The 18,147-nt window shown below is 53.2% G+C and overlaps 1 protein-coding gene across 9 annotated transcripts in view; it reads left to right on the plus strand.

Moving 5' to 3' along the window:
• Window positions 1-18,147, plus strand: part of CCDC33 (coiled-coil domain containing 33) — a 100,785-nt gene that overhangs the window by 7,368 nt on the left and 75,270 nt on the right. For all 9 annotated transcript variants that reach the window (XR_008514193.2, XM_054532895.2, XM_054532893.2 and 6 more), the window contains one exon: window positions 14-177. Coding sequence is in view for 8 of the 9 variants with exons in the window: in XM_054532895.2 (XP_054388870.2) it covers window positions 14-177 (164 nt within the window). In the remaining variant the exon portion in view is untranslated. The remainder of the gene's footprint in view (window positions 1-13; window positions 178-18,147) is intronic.

Raw genomic sequence — 18,147 nt, forward strand, 5'->3', positions numbered from 1 at the left:
GCTCTCCCCACAGAACACTGAAGACCCAGAGGAGCCCCTGGTCACTTCCCAGAGCACGGAACCTGAGATCGGTCACCTGTCTCCCTCTAAGAAGGAGACCATCATGGTCACCCTCCATGGGGCTACCAACCTGCCTGCCTGCAAGGATGGCTCCGAGCCGTGGCCCTATGTGGTGGTGTAAGTAGCTGTGAGAGTGGGGGCAGGGGATGGGTTGGGCTGTGAGCAGAAACCAGGGGACAGCTATTTGGAATACGAGCACTCAAAGGCCCAGGACTGGGGCTGTCATACCCAGAGGGGAAGAGCCGCTGTGGGCACTGCCTGGCATCTCCGCTGCTGCATGGGAAGCTGCTCACCAGGGCTGGGGAAGGCAGGGTACCAACGGGTCCAGAGAGTCACCTCTCCCCACCCCACACCAGCGGGGCAGGGATTGGTCACAGCTCAGCTCCAGTCAGCTCCAGTGGGGCAGGGCCCTTGTATGCAGAAGCCTGGGCTGGGCTCATGGGCATGATGGTCAGATTGGGGAAGGGGACGATTTGGGGCCTGCCTCTCCTGACTTCTGGGTGCCCCACCCCACCATACCCAGCCCTGGGGTAGGGTCCTCATAACCACCCTCCCCTCCCCTCCTTCTCCAGTCACTTCTATTATGGGGACTCCCCTAGTTCTGGGCCTTTAATGCACCCCACACACCCCCTCCAGCCAGCTGCTGTCAGGGTACACACTTCCCCAGCCCGGCACCAAGGCCTGCCACGCCACATCTATGCCCACCTCCCGGGTCTCACTTCTTCCAGAAAGGTGCCAAGGGGCAACACAATCTCCATCCAGCCAATCTTTGCTGGGGACACTGGACATTTGCTCAATCTTTATTATAAAGCACCCTCCAAGGAGAATGTCACCCCTAGACCTTCTATAGACAGACGGTGGGAGCCTTGGTGGCCTCCCACCAAGCCACCCTATACTTCCCCTCCCCCACCGATACTGACACCATTCAGTTCCTGCCAAGAGTCTGTTGCCCACATTTCCTTTTGGGGAGTGCCTGCCCCAGCCCTCTCACCAATGTCTGCTGAAATCCCACCTTCAAAGCCTCCTCCTCCAGGCAGCCACCAGAGTTGAGCTCTCCCTCCTCTGGAGCTCCACAGCAGTGGTGACCCTGGTCTGAAGTACTTTATATCAACATGGTTTATGCACTCCTCTGGGGCTCCTTGAGGACGGATCCTCCTCCATTTCCCCCAACAATGCACCCAACATAGGCCTGAGCCCAAACTTAGGAGCCAAGGAGTGACTGAGGCCAACACCTGGTTACTATGACAAGTCCCTGCCCCGCCAGCCTGCCCCCACTGTGAAAGGGGGATAGAAGCTGTGCCGAGAGCAACAGGTGAAACACTTGCCTCAAAAGCCCCATTTGTGCCAGCCACCCAGCTCCTCGGTCCTCCCTCCCCCAACTCCATTTCCGTGGTGAGGGAAGGACAGGTGGTGGGAGCAGGCTTGGCAGGGAGGCTGGTTTCTAGCGAAGAGCTCGCCTTCTCCGCTCAGCTATTTCCATAAACCAATTATCTCGGGAGATTGAGGCCCTGACTGTCACCAATCCGGCCTGGGCGGCGGGGCGGGGAGCTGGGTGGCTGTGTGGCTCCTAGGCAGGCACCGCGACCCGCGCCATCACCCGGTTGCCATGGGAACGCGCGGCAGGAGCCTAGGCGACACGAGCCTGGGTGGGGGTGCGGAGAGCCGGGCACACCCCGAGTCCTCCTGCGCCCTCCGTGTGGCTGCGGCACGTGGGGCGGGAGACAGGGTGGGGACACAGAACACTGGGAGGGGGGAGGGGAAAGCACTTCACTGCACCCCTCTCCAGCTGGGAGCAGCGCCTGGCCAGGCTGCAGCCTGCGTCCCAGGGCTCCAGACAGGCGGAGCTGCCACCAGCTCGAGGTGGTGCTAATGAGATGCAAATGAAGGGAGAAGGAAGGGCTTCTGAGAATGAAGGCCCAGCTGTCAGGACCTGAAGGGGGCTTTCAGTGCTCGCCCCCAGCCCCAGGCAGGAACCCCAAGAGGGAGGATCCAGACCCTCAGAGGCCATAGAACCTGGAAAGAATTTTATATCCCTGCACATCTGATTACAAATAAACAAGTAACAAAGCACAAAATAGGCATAAGAAAGTTCACGAAAGTTTTCGTTTTGTTCATGATGAATATTTCAATGGTTTTTAAAAATATGTATTTATTTGTAAAGACTTCAACGTAAGACCTGCAACTGTAACACCCCTAGAAGAAAACATAGGGGAAAGGCTCCTTTACATTGGTCTTGGCAATTAATCTTCGGATATGACACCGGAAGTACAGGCAACAGAATCAAAAATAAGTGAGACTGCATCAAACTGAAAAGCTTCTGCACAGCAAAGGGAATAATCCACAAAACAAAAAGGCAGCCTATGGTATGGGAGAAAATATTTGCAAAACATGTATCTGATAAGGAGTTAATATCCAAAATATATGAGTAACTCATACAACTCAATAGCAAAAAGACAAGTAACCAAATTTAAAAAATGAGAAAAAGACCTGAATAGACATTTTTCCAACAAAGAAATACAAATGGCCAACAGGCACATGAAAAGGTGCACATCACTAATCATCAGGGAAATGCAAATCAAAGCCACAGGGAGATAGCACCTCACACCTGTTAGGATGGCTGTTCTCAAAAACACAAGAGATAAGTGTTGGCGAGGGTGTGGAGAAAAGAGAACCCTTGTACACTGTTGGTGGGAATGTGCAGTAAAATGGTGCAGCCATTAAGGAACACAGCATGGAGGTTCCTCAAAAAATTGAAAATAAAACTACCATATGATCCAGCAATCTCACTACTGGGTATATATCCAAAGGAAACAAAATCAGTATTTTGAAAAGATATCTGGCCAGGCGCGGTGGCTCACGCCTGTAATCCCAGCACTTTGCAGAGCCGAGGTGGGCGGATCACAAGGTCAGGAGTTCAAGACCACCCTGGCCAATATGGTGAAACCCCGTCTCCACTAAAAATACAAAAATTAGCCGGGCGCGGTGGCAGGCACCTGTAATCCCAGCTACTAGGGAGGCTGAGGCAGGAGAATCACTTGAACCTGGGAGGCAGAGGTTGCAGTGAGCCAAGATTGTACCACTGCACTCCAGCCTGGGCAACAGAGCAAGACTCCATCTCAAAAAAAAAAAAAGTAAAAGAAAAAAGAAAAGAAAAAGATATCTGGGCCTGGTGCAGTGGCTCATGCCTGTAATCCCAGAACTTTGGAAGGCTGAGGCAGGTGGATCATCTGAGGTCAAGAGTACCCCTATATTCATTGCAGAATCATTCACAATAGCCAAGATATAGGATCAACCTGAGTGTTTGTTGATGAATGAATGGATAAAGAAAATGCCATATACATATATTTGTATATACTTATGTCATATATACACACACACAATTATATATTGTATACATATATATCCACATATGTACAACACATACACAATGGAATATTATTCAGCCATAAAAGGGAGGATATCCTGCCATTTGTGACAATGCAGATGAGCCTGGAGGACATTATGCTAGATGAAATAAGCTAGACACAGAAAGACAAATACTGCATAATCTCACTTAACAGAATCTAAGATAAACTCATAGATGCAGAGAGTAGAATGGTGGCTGTCAGGGGCTGGGGATGAGGGAAATGAGGAGATGTTGGCCAAAGGATACAAACTCTCAGTTTTGGGATGAGTAATTCTGGGGATCTAATATGCAGCAGGTGACTCTAGTTAACGATACTATATTGTGGCTGGGCATGGTGGCTCACACCTGTAATCCCAGCATTTTGGGAGGCCAAGACAGGTGGATTACCTCAAGTCAGGAGTTCGAGACCAGCCTCACCAACATGGTGAAACCCCATCTCTACTAAAAATACAAAAATTAGCTTGGCGTGGTGGTGGGTGCCTGTAATCCCAGCTACCTGGGAGGCTGAGACAGGAGAATCACTTGAACCTGGGAGGCGGAGGTTACGGTGAGCCGAGACTGTGCCAGTGCACCCCAGCCTGGGCGACAGAGTGAGACTCCATCTGAAAAAAGAAAAAAAGAGACTATATTATGTATTTGAAATGTGCTGAGTAGATTTTAAGTGTTTTCACCACATACACGAAAGGTAACTGTGAGGTGATAGATGTGTTAATTAACTTGATCATGATGATCACTGCAGAAAGTATATGTGTATGAAATCATCACTTTGTACATTTTAAATACATATAAATTTTATTTTTATTTGTCAATTATACCTCAATAAAACTGGGAAAATATGTGTGTGTATATATATATATATATATATTTTTTTTACATTCTTTCCAAGCATTTTTTCTCATCTTTTTGCTGCCCCTGTTTTTTGATACCCTGAGCTTAGTCCCCTGGCTTGGTTTCCTGCCCTCTGCCATCCCATCTTCTCTCACCTGAGGTTGTGAATGGGGATGCTGAGAATCCCTGTCTCAGCCTGGATTCTGTCCTTCTCTCTGGGTTTGTTGCATCCCCAGCAGGCAGGACCACAGTTGCAGGGGTTGGGGCAGGGGGAGTAGTGAAGCACAGACCTGAGAGCACCCCAGAGCTGTTCACTCGTTCATCCCCTTAGTAGGGAGCTGAAGAGGGTTCAGGCCCAAAGATGGTGCTTCTCTTGTTTGGGGCATGGCCACTTCACCCCTTAAGGAGGCACCAGGCTTGAGCCCATCTAGTAATAGGCACATCCTCCAGCCAAAACTATTCCAGACCAGCAGGCCCTTGGCTTATCTTGTGGGTCAGCCTATCTTTGTCTAAGCCACTGGTTGACTTCCAATCTGACCCCACTTCTTCACCAATATAGCTACTCTGTAGTCACCAGTAACCACCATCCCTGACCCTGCATCCAACGGGCATCTCATCTTTTGTGGTCTCTCAGATAAAGGAAATAATGTATGCAGTGGTCCATTGCCAAGACAAAGTGCCTTCAATCAGCTTAGATCAGCAAACTACAGAAGAAACCGGATATACTAGGCCCCTGCTTAGATAGCAACGCCTGCTTGTCAGCAGCCCCCCACCCTCCCTGCTTAGTTGCCCTCACCAGAACAAGAAGTTTAGTCTAAAATGAAAGTTTGTTAGTCTGCAAAATAGCTCGTTTTGTCTGTTTTTATCAGCTTGCCCAGCTGCTTAGGTCATAAGTCAAATACTTGAGGCCGGGTGCGGTGGCTCACGCCTGTAATCCCAGCACTTTGGGAGGCCGAGGCAGATGGATCACGAGGTCAGGAGATCGAGATCATCCTAGCCAACACAGTGAAACCCTGTCTCTACTAAAAATACAAAAAAAATTAGCCGGGCATGGTGGCGGGTGCTTGTAGTCCCAGCTATTCGGGAGGCTGAGACAGGAGAATGGCGTGAACCCAGGAGGCGGAGCTTGCAGTGAGCTAAGATCACGCCACTGCGCTCCAGCCTGGGTGACAGAGCAAGACTCCATCTAAAAAAAAATTTAAAAAGTGAAAAATTAAAAAATTAAAAAACAACTTGAATAGACCCTGAGCTAACTAGGATTGCAGTGCATGTGGGCTGCAACAAAATGCGGTAAGACAACTCTAAAAAAAAAAACAAAAAAAACAAAACAAACTTAAAGCTAACAATCAATAGGTGACATCTGGGAAAACTGTGACCCCGCAGTATTCAGCCTATGAGGAACCGGGGGAGAGACCTGTGCACTAGGGGATAAATTGCTTATTGAAACTGTGCTGAGTGTGCCTGCCTATCAGACACCCAATCTTGCAAGACCGGCATTAAAAGTCTCACTTTCGCTGTTCCCTGGGTCTCTGAGTCCATTCTTTGGGTTTGGATGGGTGAGTTTGTGTTTTACACAGGGGCAGCAGCCCCTCATGATCACTCAGTCTCTTTGAAGCCCTTTCTCCCCTTCCAAGTTACCCCACTCTCCCACCTTCCCCTATGGCCACATCTCTTGATCTCTTCTACCTGACCTTAAATGTTAGCCTGTCTCAGGTTTCCGCCCTATGTGGCTCTTCTTTCTGTAGCCTGTACTCTTTCTCCGTGTGATCCCACCCCATCCTGGTGTCAGGAATCACATTCTTCCCTCCTCCAATCCATCACCAAGTCGTGCCCGTGTCTCTCCGTCTCTCGGATTGAGCTGCTTCTCTCCACCAGCTCCACCACCGACTTAGGCCACCGCACCATTTCTCCAACTGCTCTTGGTTCCTCTTCTCTTGCTCCCTGAAGATCCCTTCAAAGGCATGTTACCATTTGGTATTGTGGTGCCATAGTACCGAAGGAACTCAGTGGCTTCCCATTGTTCCCAAAGTAAAGAGGATTCCAGGCTCAGCACGGTTGGGTCTTTGCCGGCCCCTCCAGCTCCCCAGCAACAGGACTTCCACCTACCTCTCTTTGCTCCAGCCACACTGAACATCTCTCAGTTATCTGAGCAAACCCTGTTCCCTCCCACCCTAGAGCTCTTCATGCTCCCTTCCCAAAAACATTCTCCCTTCCCCTTTTCCCATCTCAGCTGTCCTCACTGATCTCCCAGATGAGGCCAAATCCTCCCTCATTACATGTTTTCATGCAACTCTGTACCAGGATATGTACTTATGCACTTTATGTGATTATGCGCGTGCTCTTTGCCAGTGCCCCCCCCCCACCCCGCCTCCACTGTGCCCCACTAGTTCCATGGACAACCACCAGGTCTGCTTTGCTCACCATTATGTTCCTATCATGAAACACAGTATCTGGAAAATAGGAAGCTGTCGCTAAATAATCGTCGAATGAATCTGTCCCTGTTTCTAGCTTGCTGTATGACTGTGGGAAAGTTACTTTGTCTTTCAATGCCTGAAAACCTCACTGGGAACCTGTCTCAAAGGGCTATAGAGATGGTGGTGCTAGACAGTGTGAGATGCTGCAGGTCTAAAGCTCTACAGGGGGAAGGGGGAGTCCTGAGCAGGCTCACAGTGGGCACTGAGACCTATCAGAAGAAAGCCACGGGACAGTGGAAAGAAGCCAGGCTGGGTACAGGAAGACCTAGCATCTGGCCCACTGCCCCTGACTCCCTTTGTGAACTCAGGCCAGTCCTTGCCTTTTCTGAGCCTCAGTCTTCCCATGGCCAGGATGTAAGCTTTGGCCTGCATGCTGCTGCAGGCCTGCTTGGCTGGCTTGTGTTCTAGCCTAGGAAACACTCTCAGTTCTTTAGAGGCAACAACCACCCCAGCTCTGCCACCCGAGACAGATTCCATGCCCAGGTCTACCGGGCCAGTCTCCAGGCCCAGGGTGTCCCATGACTGGTCTAGGCCTGGCTCAGTGCCCTGGGGCTTGAATAGTACCCAGCACCTGTCACCCAGCCTGGCACAGAGAGACCTGCCAGTCAGAGCACAGCCGGGACCAGGAAGACAGTGGCACTGACAGGCACGGGGTGCCCCAGTGGGCAGGATGAGATGTGGAAAAGGGGCTAGCCAGGAGATGGCCTGTAGGGTTCTGACCCTTGGCCAAAGGCTGCATGGCAGGGCTGCCAGCGTTGGCAGCTGCTTCTTCGGCTGCCTGCTGCCCAGAGCTAATGAGTGGGGACAGAGCCAGGACTCAAAGGGGAAGGCGCTGCTTTCTCTGTGCATGTGGGGCAGGCTTGGGATGGCACAGGGGAGGTGGCACAGGGGAGGAGGCACAGATCAGGGCCAGCTAAAGTCATACTCAGAGGATCCTTGGTTTTCTTAGATAAGCCTGAGAGCCCTGACCCTGGCCCTACACTGAGCTTGACCTTGATCGTAGACTGAGCCCAGCCCTGACCCTGGTCACAGACTGAGGCTGGCCTTGGTCACAGGATGAGCTCTGACTCTGGTGACTAATTGAAGAAGGTATTAAAAGTAGGACAATTGTTTGAAATCCTGGCGAGAGGGGGGTTAAAGAAGGTTACAGTTATCAAATACCCACCATACCCTTGAGAAATAAGCTGGGAGTGTATTGTGTGTCTCATACAGTTTAATTGCCACCCAGTCCTATAATTGAGGTATAATATTATCATTAAAACTCATTTTACAGATGAGGTTCCTAGGGCTCAAAGCATTTCCATGACTTGCCCAAGGTCACAGAACTAGTTAGTACCCAAAGGAGGATGCAGGATCCAGGATTTCAAAATCTAAAAGCTCCCTCCACCTCAATCTCTGCCTTCATCTTTCACGCCATGGTTGCCCCTCTTGGAAGGGGGGTTGTTGGGACAGGACGCTAACCCAGACTTCCAGAGAAGATGCAGTGACTAGTGTGGAGACCCATCCTGGGATCTGGAGTTCTCCTTCCTCCCTGTCTGGCTGGGGGCCTTCGGTCAAGGACCCCTGAAGGCAGGGATCTGGGCAGAGTGGGTGGAGGCTCAGAATGACTCACAGGTGACCCATGGGCTTGTCGCAGCAGCCAGAAGGTTGGGCTCAGCAAAAATAACAATAACACAGTGACAGTGATCATGGGATAGTTCCAGGAATAAGGCAGCTCCCACTTGCTGATGATGTCCCACTCGAAGCTCACTGCGAGCTCGGCTATTAAACCCTCTGGTTCTAACGGTGCAGTCCTGGAAGCAGGCTGCATTATTCCCATGTGATAGTGGAGGAGGCCAAGGCCCAGGGGAGAATGTGGATGTGTCTGAGGTCACATGGCTGGCCAGTGGGAGTGGAGCAGATGAAGATGACTATTCCCATCTGGCCACTGGCTCCTACAGAGGCCAAGGCTCCTTCTCTTCCAGCAGGATCCCCATGGGAAAAGAGACAAGGGTGGGGAGCAGGCCCGGGGTGAGGCCTGGGAACCAGGGTCTTCATCTTCCCTGCAGGGCCGCCACACCATGGTTTGATTTTCCACCCACACCTGCCCCCCATGACATCAGTTCCCGGAGACTCAGAACCTCGGAATTTTTGTTCAGTGAGAACTTCCCTTTGTCCCAGGGTTATAAACACAGCTGGTATCAGTGGTTGAAGGATGGTTGGCCTGAGACCCATCCCCAGCCAGACTGAAGCCATAAGGATTCTTTCCAGATGTTCTCCCATCTCTGCCACCTGGGGCCCCTAAGGTGTTCTCATGCCTGAAACCCCCATTCAGACTCAAGAAGCATGAGTTCTCCCCCACAGGCTTCTTCTGGAATCCTGCAGAACAGCCTCAGAGGGCATTCATGGGGGAGATATGAGGCCATGAGGCAGGCCAGAGGGGGCCTTCCTGGGGTCCTCATTGCATCCTGCATGGGCTGTCTCCTCTGCTTGCTCCTGAGCATGGGCAGAGCGGCTGACAGCCTCCTCCTCCCTGCCTGATCATCATGAGCAGCCAGGAGGCTTGGTGATCCCTCCAGGCTTTATGCAGCTTCCCTCTCCCTAGCCTGGCCCCCTTGGGTCACAGGGTCACATGCCACAGGGTCTAGCTTGTAGTGGAGTGAGGGAGGCCATTGAGCAGGGGCTGGGGCTCTGGGCACTGATTAGGCTCCTCCTACCCCTCTGTGCTCCCTGATTCTGTCATCCCTCCATGCACACACTTAAGTTTCCAGCAGAAGGAGCTGCCCTGGAATCCCGTTGATCTCCTCATTCCCCCCTCCTTCTCTGAGCCTCCACCTATCCATCCAGAAACCTGTGAGATACTGAACACCATTGTCAGGGAGGAGCTGAGCTCAAAGATGCTTAAGGGATGTGCCACACAGTCAGCAGCAGTGGAGCCGGGAGCCAGAATTCAAAGTCAATGTCTTCAGGGCCAAGCTACTTATGCAAATCCTATGGTTCCTGGCATGTGATGCAATAGAGAGCGGAAGCGACTGTGGCAAACCAGAGAGCGCCTGGCTCATTCAGAGGAGCAGCCCCTGTTCCTCCCACTGATCTCTACATGGAAGAACGAGGGCATGGGTTGTCAACCCTCTTCATTTTTATTTATGTTTAAATATTAGGTATTTTTTATGTGTAGAGATGGGGTCTCACTATGTTGCCCAGGCTGGTTCAAACTCCCAGCCTTAAGTGATCCTCCCACCTTGGCCTCACAAAGTGCTGAGATTACAGGTGTGAGCCACCACGGCCAGGCTCTCTCAATTTTATTTATTTTTATTTTTTATTTTTTGAGATGGAGACTCATTCTGTCGCCTGGGCTAGAGTGCAGTGGTGCGATCTCAGCTCACTGCAACCTCTGCCTCCCAGGTTCAAGAGACTCTCCTGCCTCAGCCTCCTGAGTAGCTGGGATTACAAGCGCACAGCAGCCACCACATCCAGCTAATTTTTGTATTTTTAGTAGAGGTGGGGTTTCACCATGTTTGTCAGGCTGGTCTCGAATTCCTGACCTCGTGATCTGCCCACCTCAGCCTCCCAAAGTGCTGGGATTACAGGTGTGAGCCACCGCGCCCGGATGCCTCTCTCAATTTTTAAAGAGAAACCAGAAATCCAAATGTTTGTGTAAAATCAGCCAAGTTTTACTTTCAGGCCAAACACCTCTGGTCAGTGAGGATCTCTGGGCCCCTCATTGTTCCTCTCCTGAACCCTCAACCCAACTGGGACGCCACCGCTGCCTCCAGCTTGGCTGACTGGTCCCCCTCTGCCAAGGGAGAGACTTCCCAATGGCTGTGCATCCTCCAAGCCTGTATAAGTAGGCATCCTCCTTTCTTGAAGCCCCCTCTTTCCTCGCCTCCAGGACAACCCCCTCTCCTGATTTTCTCCCCTGTCTCTGGCCACTTCACTGTGGGATACATTTTGTCCCAGTACCCTGTGAAAGTCAATAGTCCTGGCTCAGTCGTTGGCCTCTACTCTGCATCTCTACCCTCCCTTTTTTTTTTTTTTTTTTTTTGAGACGGAGTTTTGCTCTTGTCACCAGGCTGGAATGCAATGATGTGATCTCAGCTCACTGCAACCTCCACCTCTGGGGCTCAAGCAATTCTTCTGCCTCAGCCTCCTGAGTAGCTGGGATTATAGGCATGTGCCAACACGCCCGGCTAATTTTTGTATTTTTAGTAGAGACGGGGTTTTGCCATGTTGGCCAAGCTGCTCTCGAACTCCTGATTGCAGGTGATCCACCTGCCTCAGCCTCCCAAAATGCTGGAAGTACAGGTGTGAGCCATCACGGCCAGCCTCTACACTTTTTAGGAGATCCCTCCTCACCTAGGCATCCCCCTTTCCCCCATCCTGAAAGCCCCAGAATCCCTGGATCCAGCCTCTCTCCTGAGCTCCAGCTCCATAGACCCACCTGCCAATATACGTCTCCACTCAGACTCAGCCTTCCCCACTGATCTCCTCATCCTCCCTCCTTCTCTGAGGCCCCACGGTCCACCCAGAAACCTGTGAGATACTGAGCGCTGTTATCAGGGAGCAGCTGAGCTCAGAGATGCTTAGGCGATGTGCCACACGGTCAGCAGCGGTGAGCCAGGAGCCAGGACTCAAGACCATGACCAGTGAGCCTGGACACAAAGCTGTCTCTCTGGTCTTCAGCAAGCCTGGCCTGGGAATGCTCAGGAGGCCCTGGGGTTTTATCCCTGGGAGGGCAGGCTGTGGCCTCCCCCTTCCCTGTTCCCATACAAAGGTGGGGACAGAGGAGCGACTGGCCCTGAGTGAGGAGAGGAGCTGGTGGGCATGGGCCCCTCCCTCTCCTGTCGACGTCTCAGCTGTGTGCTCCTGCAGTGCCCTGTGGTGCTGGAGGAGTGGGACCTAGGGACTAGCCGGGGACTGTGGTGGGGACTCTCAGGATGGTCAGTGTGGCTAACGAAACCAGACCTCAATCCCTCCACAGCATCCTGGAATGAGACAGAGAGACCAGGGGCCAGGCTGGACCAAGGCGCTCAGTGCCCCCTGGGCCCGGAGGGAGCCCAGTTCCCCCACTTCCCCCCCACAGCTGGGTTCTGCTTCCCCACTTTGGAGAGACGCTCTTGGGACAGGACTTGGGATCTGAACCCTCCTCCCAGCCAAGAGCTATTTCCAGGACAGTCCTGAGGAGCTGCCACTGGCTCAGCAGCCTGGGCCAGTGAGTTGGCCTGGCAGAGCTGGAAAGGAGGGGCTGCCACTGTCCCACCTGATTTTCCAATGGTCTGTCCCCTCTTCCTTCTTTCAGCAAACACCTGCTTGGCCCCACTTTGCCCAGGCAGTGGGAACTGAGCTCCAGCAGCGACAAGACAGGTCCCTGCCCTTGAGGGGTGAACAGTCTAGTAGCGGTTGTGAGGGTGGGGAGGGGCCAGGAATCATAATGCTGTCCTCACTCACTCATCCTTTGCCCACAGTCTCCCAGGAAGGCGGCCAACCAGGCTCCAGTCGCCAGCACTAGGGTATCGGAGCCCCTCAGGAGGCTGGGCTCTGTGTCTGAGCCAGGGAGCGGCCCCAGACCTCAAAACATGGACTGAACACCACACAAGTTAAGCAGGGAATGAGAATCAGAATGACAGGAATCAGAAGAGTTCGGTGATTTCTGTGAGGTCAGGAAGTTCGACTTTATGTCTGGCCCACGTTCCTCCTGCCCTAAGGCTGCATATGTGAGAAAGGGGGTACTCAGAAGAGTGGCTGTTCAGAGTGACTGAAACATTGAGAGGATTCCACATTGTGGCAAGTCCTGCTGGGTTGTTTCATCCAGGCCCACGCCTTCGAAGGGGACTGTCGTTGCCTCCCCAGAGGACTGTGGTGTTGACTGACAGGTCCACCCATTGCGGCCTAAGAAGGTGGCTCCCAGGGCCCCTCACCAGCTATGCCACAGGACAGGACACAGCATGACACTCCAAAGGCTGACAGATGGTGCAGACAGTGGCCCTTCCTGGCCCTGCATCGCCTCCAGCCTCAAAAAGAGCAAAAAAGTATCTCTGGAAAACAAGGAAATCCCCTTCCCAGAAGAGGGTAGAAGGTGCAACAATGCCCAGAACACCGGCACTTGAGCCTGACTTTGGGCCATCACAAAGCTCTGTGGGCTGTGGTTTTCTCCTTGTCCGCCACGGGTGGAAAGGAGGGGTACCCACACTTTTGGATGAATTGTGAGTAGTGGTGGGGTGGAGGAGCAGCATCCTTGTTTGACAGGAAGATCTTTGCCTTTGCTAGAGTGCTTCTCTCCGAGTTTCTCGGAAGGTGCCCTTTCTTTTTCCCAGAGCAGCCCCCACCCCCTGCAGGCAAGGACAGGGGAAGAGCCGGGCTCTCATGGACTGGGAGCTGCTGGCCTCCAGTTGGTGCCCTCCTTGCTCCAGAGTCAGTTATTCTGTAAACTGAGGCCCACCTGCAGTGTTGTAGCACCATCAGCAATTAGTAATGCTTCATTAGAGTCCAATTAATAAATGAAACCCAGGATGAGAGTCCCTTGCGTTGCTGAGAATAACAGCCCCGTTCATGCCTTAAGTGGCAGCCTCCTGGGGCTCAAAACCCACAAGGACCAGCTGCCCTGCCTTCAGCATGGGGCTGGGGGAGGTGGCAGCACGGACTGGGGGCCTTGTCAAGGCTGTTGTCTGGCGAAGCGGGGGTGAGGAGAGAAGGGAGCTTCAGCACTGACTCCCTGCCTCAGATCTCCTCCTTTGAGGAGTCCCTGGGCACAACTCCCTGCCCAGCAATCCCAGGGGAGCTTGGCTAAGGCCAGAGGTGTGAGGGCCGGGGCTCTTCCCTGCTGCCTGCCTGGCCTCAGAGGACACTGATTGTGGCCATGGCAAAAAGGGGCCTTGAGAGGGACTCAGGAGAACCACGGCCTCCCTCTCCTGACTCCCCCAACCCATGCTCCCAAGCCAGCACTTGCATCAGCCAGACAGCCCCTCTCAAGCCTCACGTTCTCTCCTCCAAGTGGAAAGATCCTCCATCTGTCTGTCCTGCCTTCTCCAGGTTTAGGGTCAGAAACACAGGAACCCAGACTTTGGCCACCCCATTCAGATGACTGTCTCTGCAGAAGCCAACTCCCCACCTCCTGTTGCATAAGACTGGGCTCCTGGATTGGGAAGAGGTCACTGAGTTTTTCAGAGCCTTCCAGGGGTAGAGGCAGGCCTAGCCTATGGCCTGGGAGTCTGGCAGCCTCTTGGACTTCTGCAGGATGGGGGAGGTAGGCCTCCCTGGCTCAGAAGTTGGCATGGAGGAAGCAGGTGGAGGGGAATTGCCCTACCTTCTCAGGAAAGATTGAGACCCAACCATGACACCTTGACAGCTGGCCTGCAGGACTGCCAGTTCCCTCACCTCCCTCTCAGTTTCCCAGGTGAGCCAGCAATGGGTTGTGATGGGCCAGGTCAAAGGCGCCCAATACCTCCTATTCCACCATCCATCCACTTAAAGTCTGCTCCTTATCCGTTATTCCCAATGCTGCCTGACTTCCCCAGTGCCAGGGGCTTCTGGGAACATCCTTTAGTCTTTCAGGATTTACAAGCCTGCCCAGCCAGGACCCCAGCAGCCACAGCAGATCTGAGTCAGGGCCCTCCCCTTTCCTTTGCCCTCTTGGTGGCTGTCCTGGGATTGGCACTCAAAACAAGCCAGGCCACCTGTGCCCCAGCTTCTAAAGCTCTGCCCAGGAGGAGGCCAGGCCTTGACTATTGTTCATGCTTTGAGGCTTTGAGGGGAGCCAGAGGCCAAGAGGATAGGCAGGGCAGGTGGGGGAGGTGGGCTCAGGTGTGAATAGAAGACCCCAGAGGCAGCTTGAGGACTGGGTAACAAGAGTGGGTACAGTATGGTACTCACACCTCTCTTGGCAGCCTTTGTGCACGTGCATGTGTGCATGTATGTGTGTGTGCATGCATTTGTGTGCGTGTGTGTGCATGTGTATGTATGTATGTGTGGATGTGTGTGTGTGTCTCCTGGAGTGAGGGGGAAAGCGGCTCATGAGCACTCTTGCTTTCTGTCCATCAAATCCCATGCTTTTCTGATGCTCACTTCTTCCACTCACAGCTGCAGCCCCCGGGAACCAGATGACACATTTTCCCTTAGTCATGACCTTGCAGAAGGAAAGCAAAGTCCTTGTTCCCTCCCACTCACAGCTGCGCTTGGGCCTGGCCCCCTCACACCCTGCTGGGGTGGGGGCCCCAGGAATGCCTAGCTGCGGACTGGAGTTTGTCAGACACACACACCCTTCCAGCAGCCTGGAGGGTAGGCCAGGTTGAGGGGGGTTTACATTTTCCTGCAGCTTGGTCTCAGGGCTGCTGCACTCTAAACCCAACTCCAGTCCTATCCTGGCATGGCTGCCCATGCTGTGACTGGATTAAATCTGGCCCCAAGACAGCAGGCACCACCCACTAGCTCCTCCTGGCCCTGGATGCCTGGAGCCAACGGGTCCAAGTCAACAGGGCAAGTCTTTGGGGGGACAGGGAGGGAGGTCTCTCCTTGCAGACAGCCTGTGGAGAGGCCTAGGGAGGCGGGCCTTGGCGAGGCCCCCTGGGCTCTAAGACTGCATTAGGAGCCCCGAGGGAGCCTGGGGACCTGGAACTCAGCCACGTGCCCATCTGCGGGGTGCAGAATGGGGCTGGGAGCAGGGAGTGAGCTCATGCCCTGCTCCTATTCTGTGAAGAATCAGAGGCCCTTCTTGCTCTCCAGATTCTAGAATAGCATCAAGGCCCGGAGGAGTCAGCTGTGCCAGGAAAAGCCATTACCCTGACAGCCTCCCTCCACCTGCTAAAAGCCTCCCCCTTCCCCTGGGGCCTCCCCCTTCCACCCAGTTGCTTTATCTGCATTCACCTAGTCCTGATGACCTTCATATTAGATGGGGCAGGGAGGTGGGGAAAATAGTTGCTTAACTCTTTCTATGCTGGAGGAAAGTCAGCACCTGCTCCCTTGCCTTGCCCCATCGCCTTTCCCCACCTCCTTGCACCTGGGAATTCCTCCTGTCACCCTCCCAGGAGGGTTGGGAGGATACGAGTACTGTAGAAGACAGGCTGGCATGGGGTCAAACCTGAAACCTGTCACTATGCTGCCAGTGACTTCACACCTTCATTTGTGTCTTCTCTGTGCGCAAAGAGCCACATGAAGATCCCTGGGAATTCCCCAGGAATGTGTCCATGCAGGTGCAGTTTTGTGTCCAGCTCTGGGGTTGACATCTGGGTGCAGAAGGACTGACTTCTTCCTGACACACCCTCGGCGCTTCTGCCTTTCTGCTGTTTCTGTGCAGGTCCCCGAGGAGGGAGGCTGTGAGGCCTTATTGTGCACTAACTATATATCTATAAGTAGCAGATCGGGTGGCTGGGTAGCACAGGGAGGCTGCTGACAGCCTGAGGTCTCTGACTTTGCTGGGGCAGCTGTCAGGAGTGGGAGCCGGGGCACAGAGCGTCATGGGAGGTACTTAGATTGCACCCCTCGGTCAAGCATGGTCACAGAGCCGGAGGGAAAAAGGGACCCGATGGTGGAGGGAGCAAGCTGAGTGCCACATTCCTGCCAGGCTTCTGCTTTCCCTGTCTAGCCTGGCAGCCTCCCACACACCCCTTTGCGGGTGTGAGGAGTCCATTCTGCAGAGCCTGCAGGGGTGATGTGTCTGGATGGACGCTCATCTGAGAAGGACTCCAGCTCTCTGGGAGATGCCCCTTCTCACCCCAGCTTGTACTCAGTGCTCCTTCCCCTTCATGCTGCCCTCAGGCAGGTCCTCTTGCGAAAACACCCAGGCTGTTTTGTATCACAAATGAGGGAATAACATGAACTGGGGCTTTCTGGGTGCCGGGAGCTGAACATGCTTTCTTTCCAGTCCTTATAACCACTCTCTGAGGGGGGTACTATTGAAAAAGGAGGAACTTAGGTGCAGAGGGAAAATGATCCTGCCAGGATAAACACGAGCTCCAAACCCAGCTCTGAATCACTCCCGAGCCTGTGCTCTTTCCAGGATTCCACATCTTGGCCAGAGCAGCCAGACATCCCCAATTGTAGACCCAGAATTGGGGGCATGATGGGGAAAAATCACCCCACCACGAAGGGGCTGGTCACAGGAGAGTCAATAAGGCTAAGCTCTCTGGTGCTATGGGGTAATAACAGGAATTATATTTATATTTTAATAATTTAAGGTACTAAGAATTATTAACACTTTCTTGGTACTTAGCAATGTGCCAGGCACTACACATATTCATTCATTTCCTTCCCACAACTGCCCTGCAAGCTGGGCACCTTTACCATCTCTGTTTTATAGATGAAGAAAATAAGGCACCACAGGTTCTGTACCTTGCCTAACATCACACAGCTGGCAGGGGGTAGAGCTGGGATTTAGAACCCAAAATGCCCGGCTGCAGGGTCCTTCTTACAATCACTGTGTCACACTGCCTCAGTCAAAGCACAGCAGGAGTCCTCAGTTGACCCCTGGAACTTGGAGATGGAACTCCTGCAAGCATGGTCACCCACAGAAGCAGGGCTCCTGCAAGCATGGTTACCCACAGGAGCAGGGCTCCTGCAAGCATGGTTACCCACAGAAGCAGGGCTCCTGCAAGCATGATTACCCACAGGAGCAGGGCTGTGATGAGTGGGAGCAAAGAGCCAGGTCACAGCGTCACTTAAGTCTAAAGGGCAGAGGGAGCAGTGAGGGCCAGGGAGCTCCAGAGGGCTTCTTGGAGGAGAGGAACATGCTGGGCTGGGAAGAACCATGTTGGTATTGCTAATGCACAGAGCAGGTGAGATCTGAGCCAAATGGCCTGCCCTACACTCCCTTTGGGGGACTTGAGGGTGAAACAAGGGCTGATGGGGATGACATCTTTGTTCCCATCCTGGGATACCATTTGTGCGCCTTGCCTCGCTCCGCAAGGTGTGTGGTGTGGCTCCCCCTGCTACAGGATCTCTGGGATGATTCCTCAGCCCATGACTGCTGCAGTTAATGGAGCAGGGCTGGGGATGGCCCTGGCCTAGTAACCTCTTCTGCAGAAGAAGTATTCACTCTCTCCCTGAGCCGTTTGACAGCTCTGGATCTCCGATATCTGTGGGGCGCACTGGGATGCAGAGGGCCCAAGCTTACCTCTCACCTTAGACCGCCTGGTCCTGAACAATCTGAGTGCTTGAGGGCTGGAAAGCCCTTTCCACCTCCCCCTGCCCCCAGGCCTGGACCCAGCTCCAGGTGCCCAGCTCCAGGGGCCCAGCCCAAGGCCCTACACACAGCAGGCATCTCAGAAGACAGCAGCATGTGCATGCTTCATTGCAAGCATTTAGAACTGGGATTACCAGGCGGAGCCTAGAAATCTAGGCCAGAAGTTTAGGGAAATAAGGTGAAGAAGAGAGGACAGCCAGGCGGGGCATCGCACAGCCACCATGCCC

The sequence above is a fragment of the Pongo abelii genome, chromosome 16, assembly GCF_028885655.2.
Source record: "Pongo abelii isolate AG06213 chromosome 16, NHGRI_mPonAbe1-v2.0_pri, whole genome shotgun sequence".
Taxonomy (NCBI): domain Eukaryota; kingdom Metazoa; phylum Chordata; class Mammalia; order Primates; family Hominidae; genus Pongo; species Pongo abelii.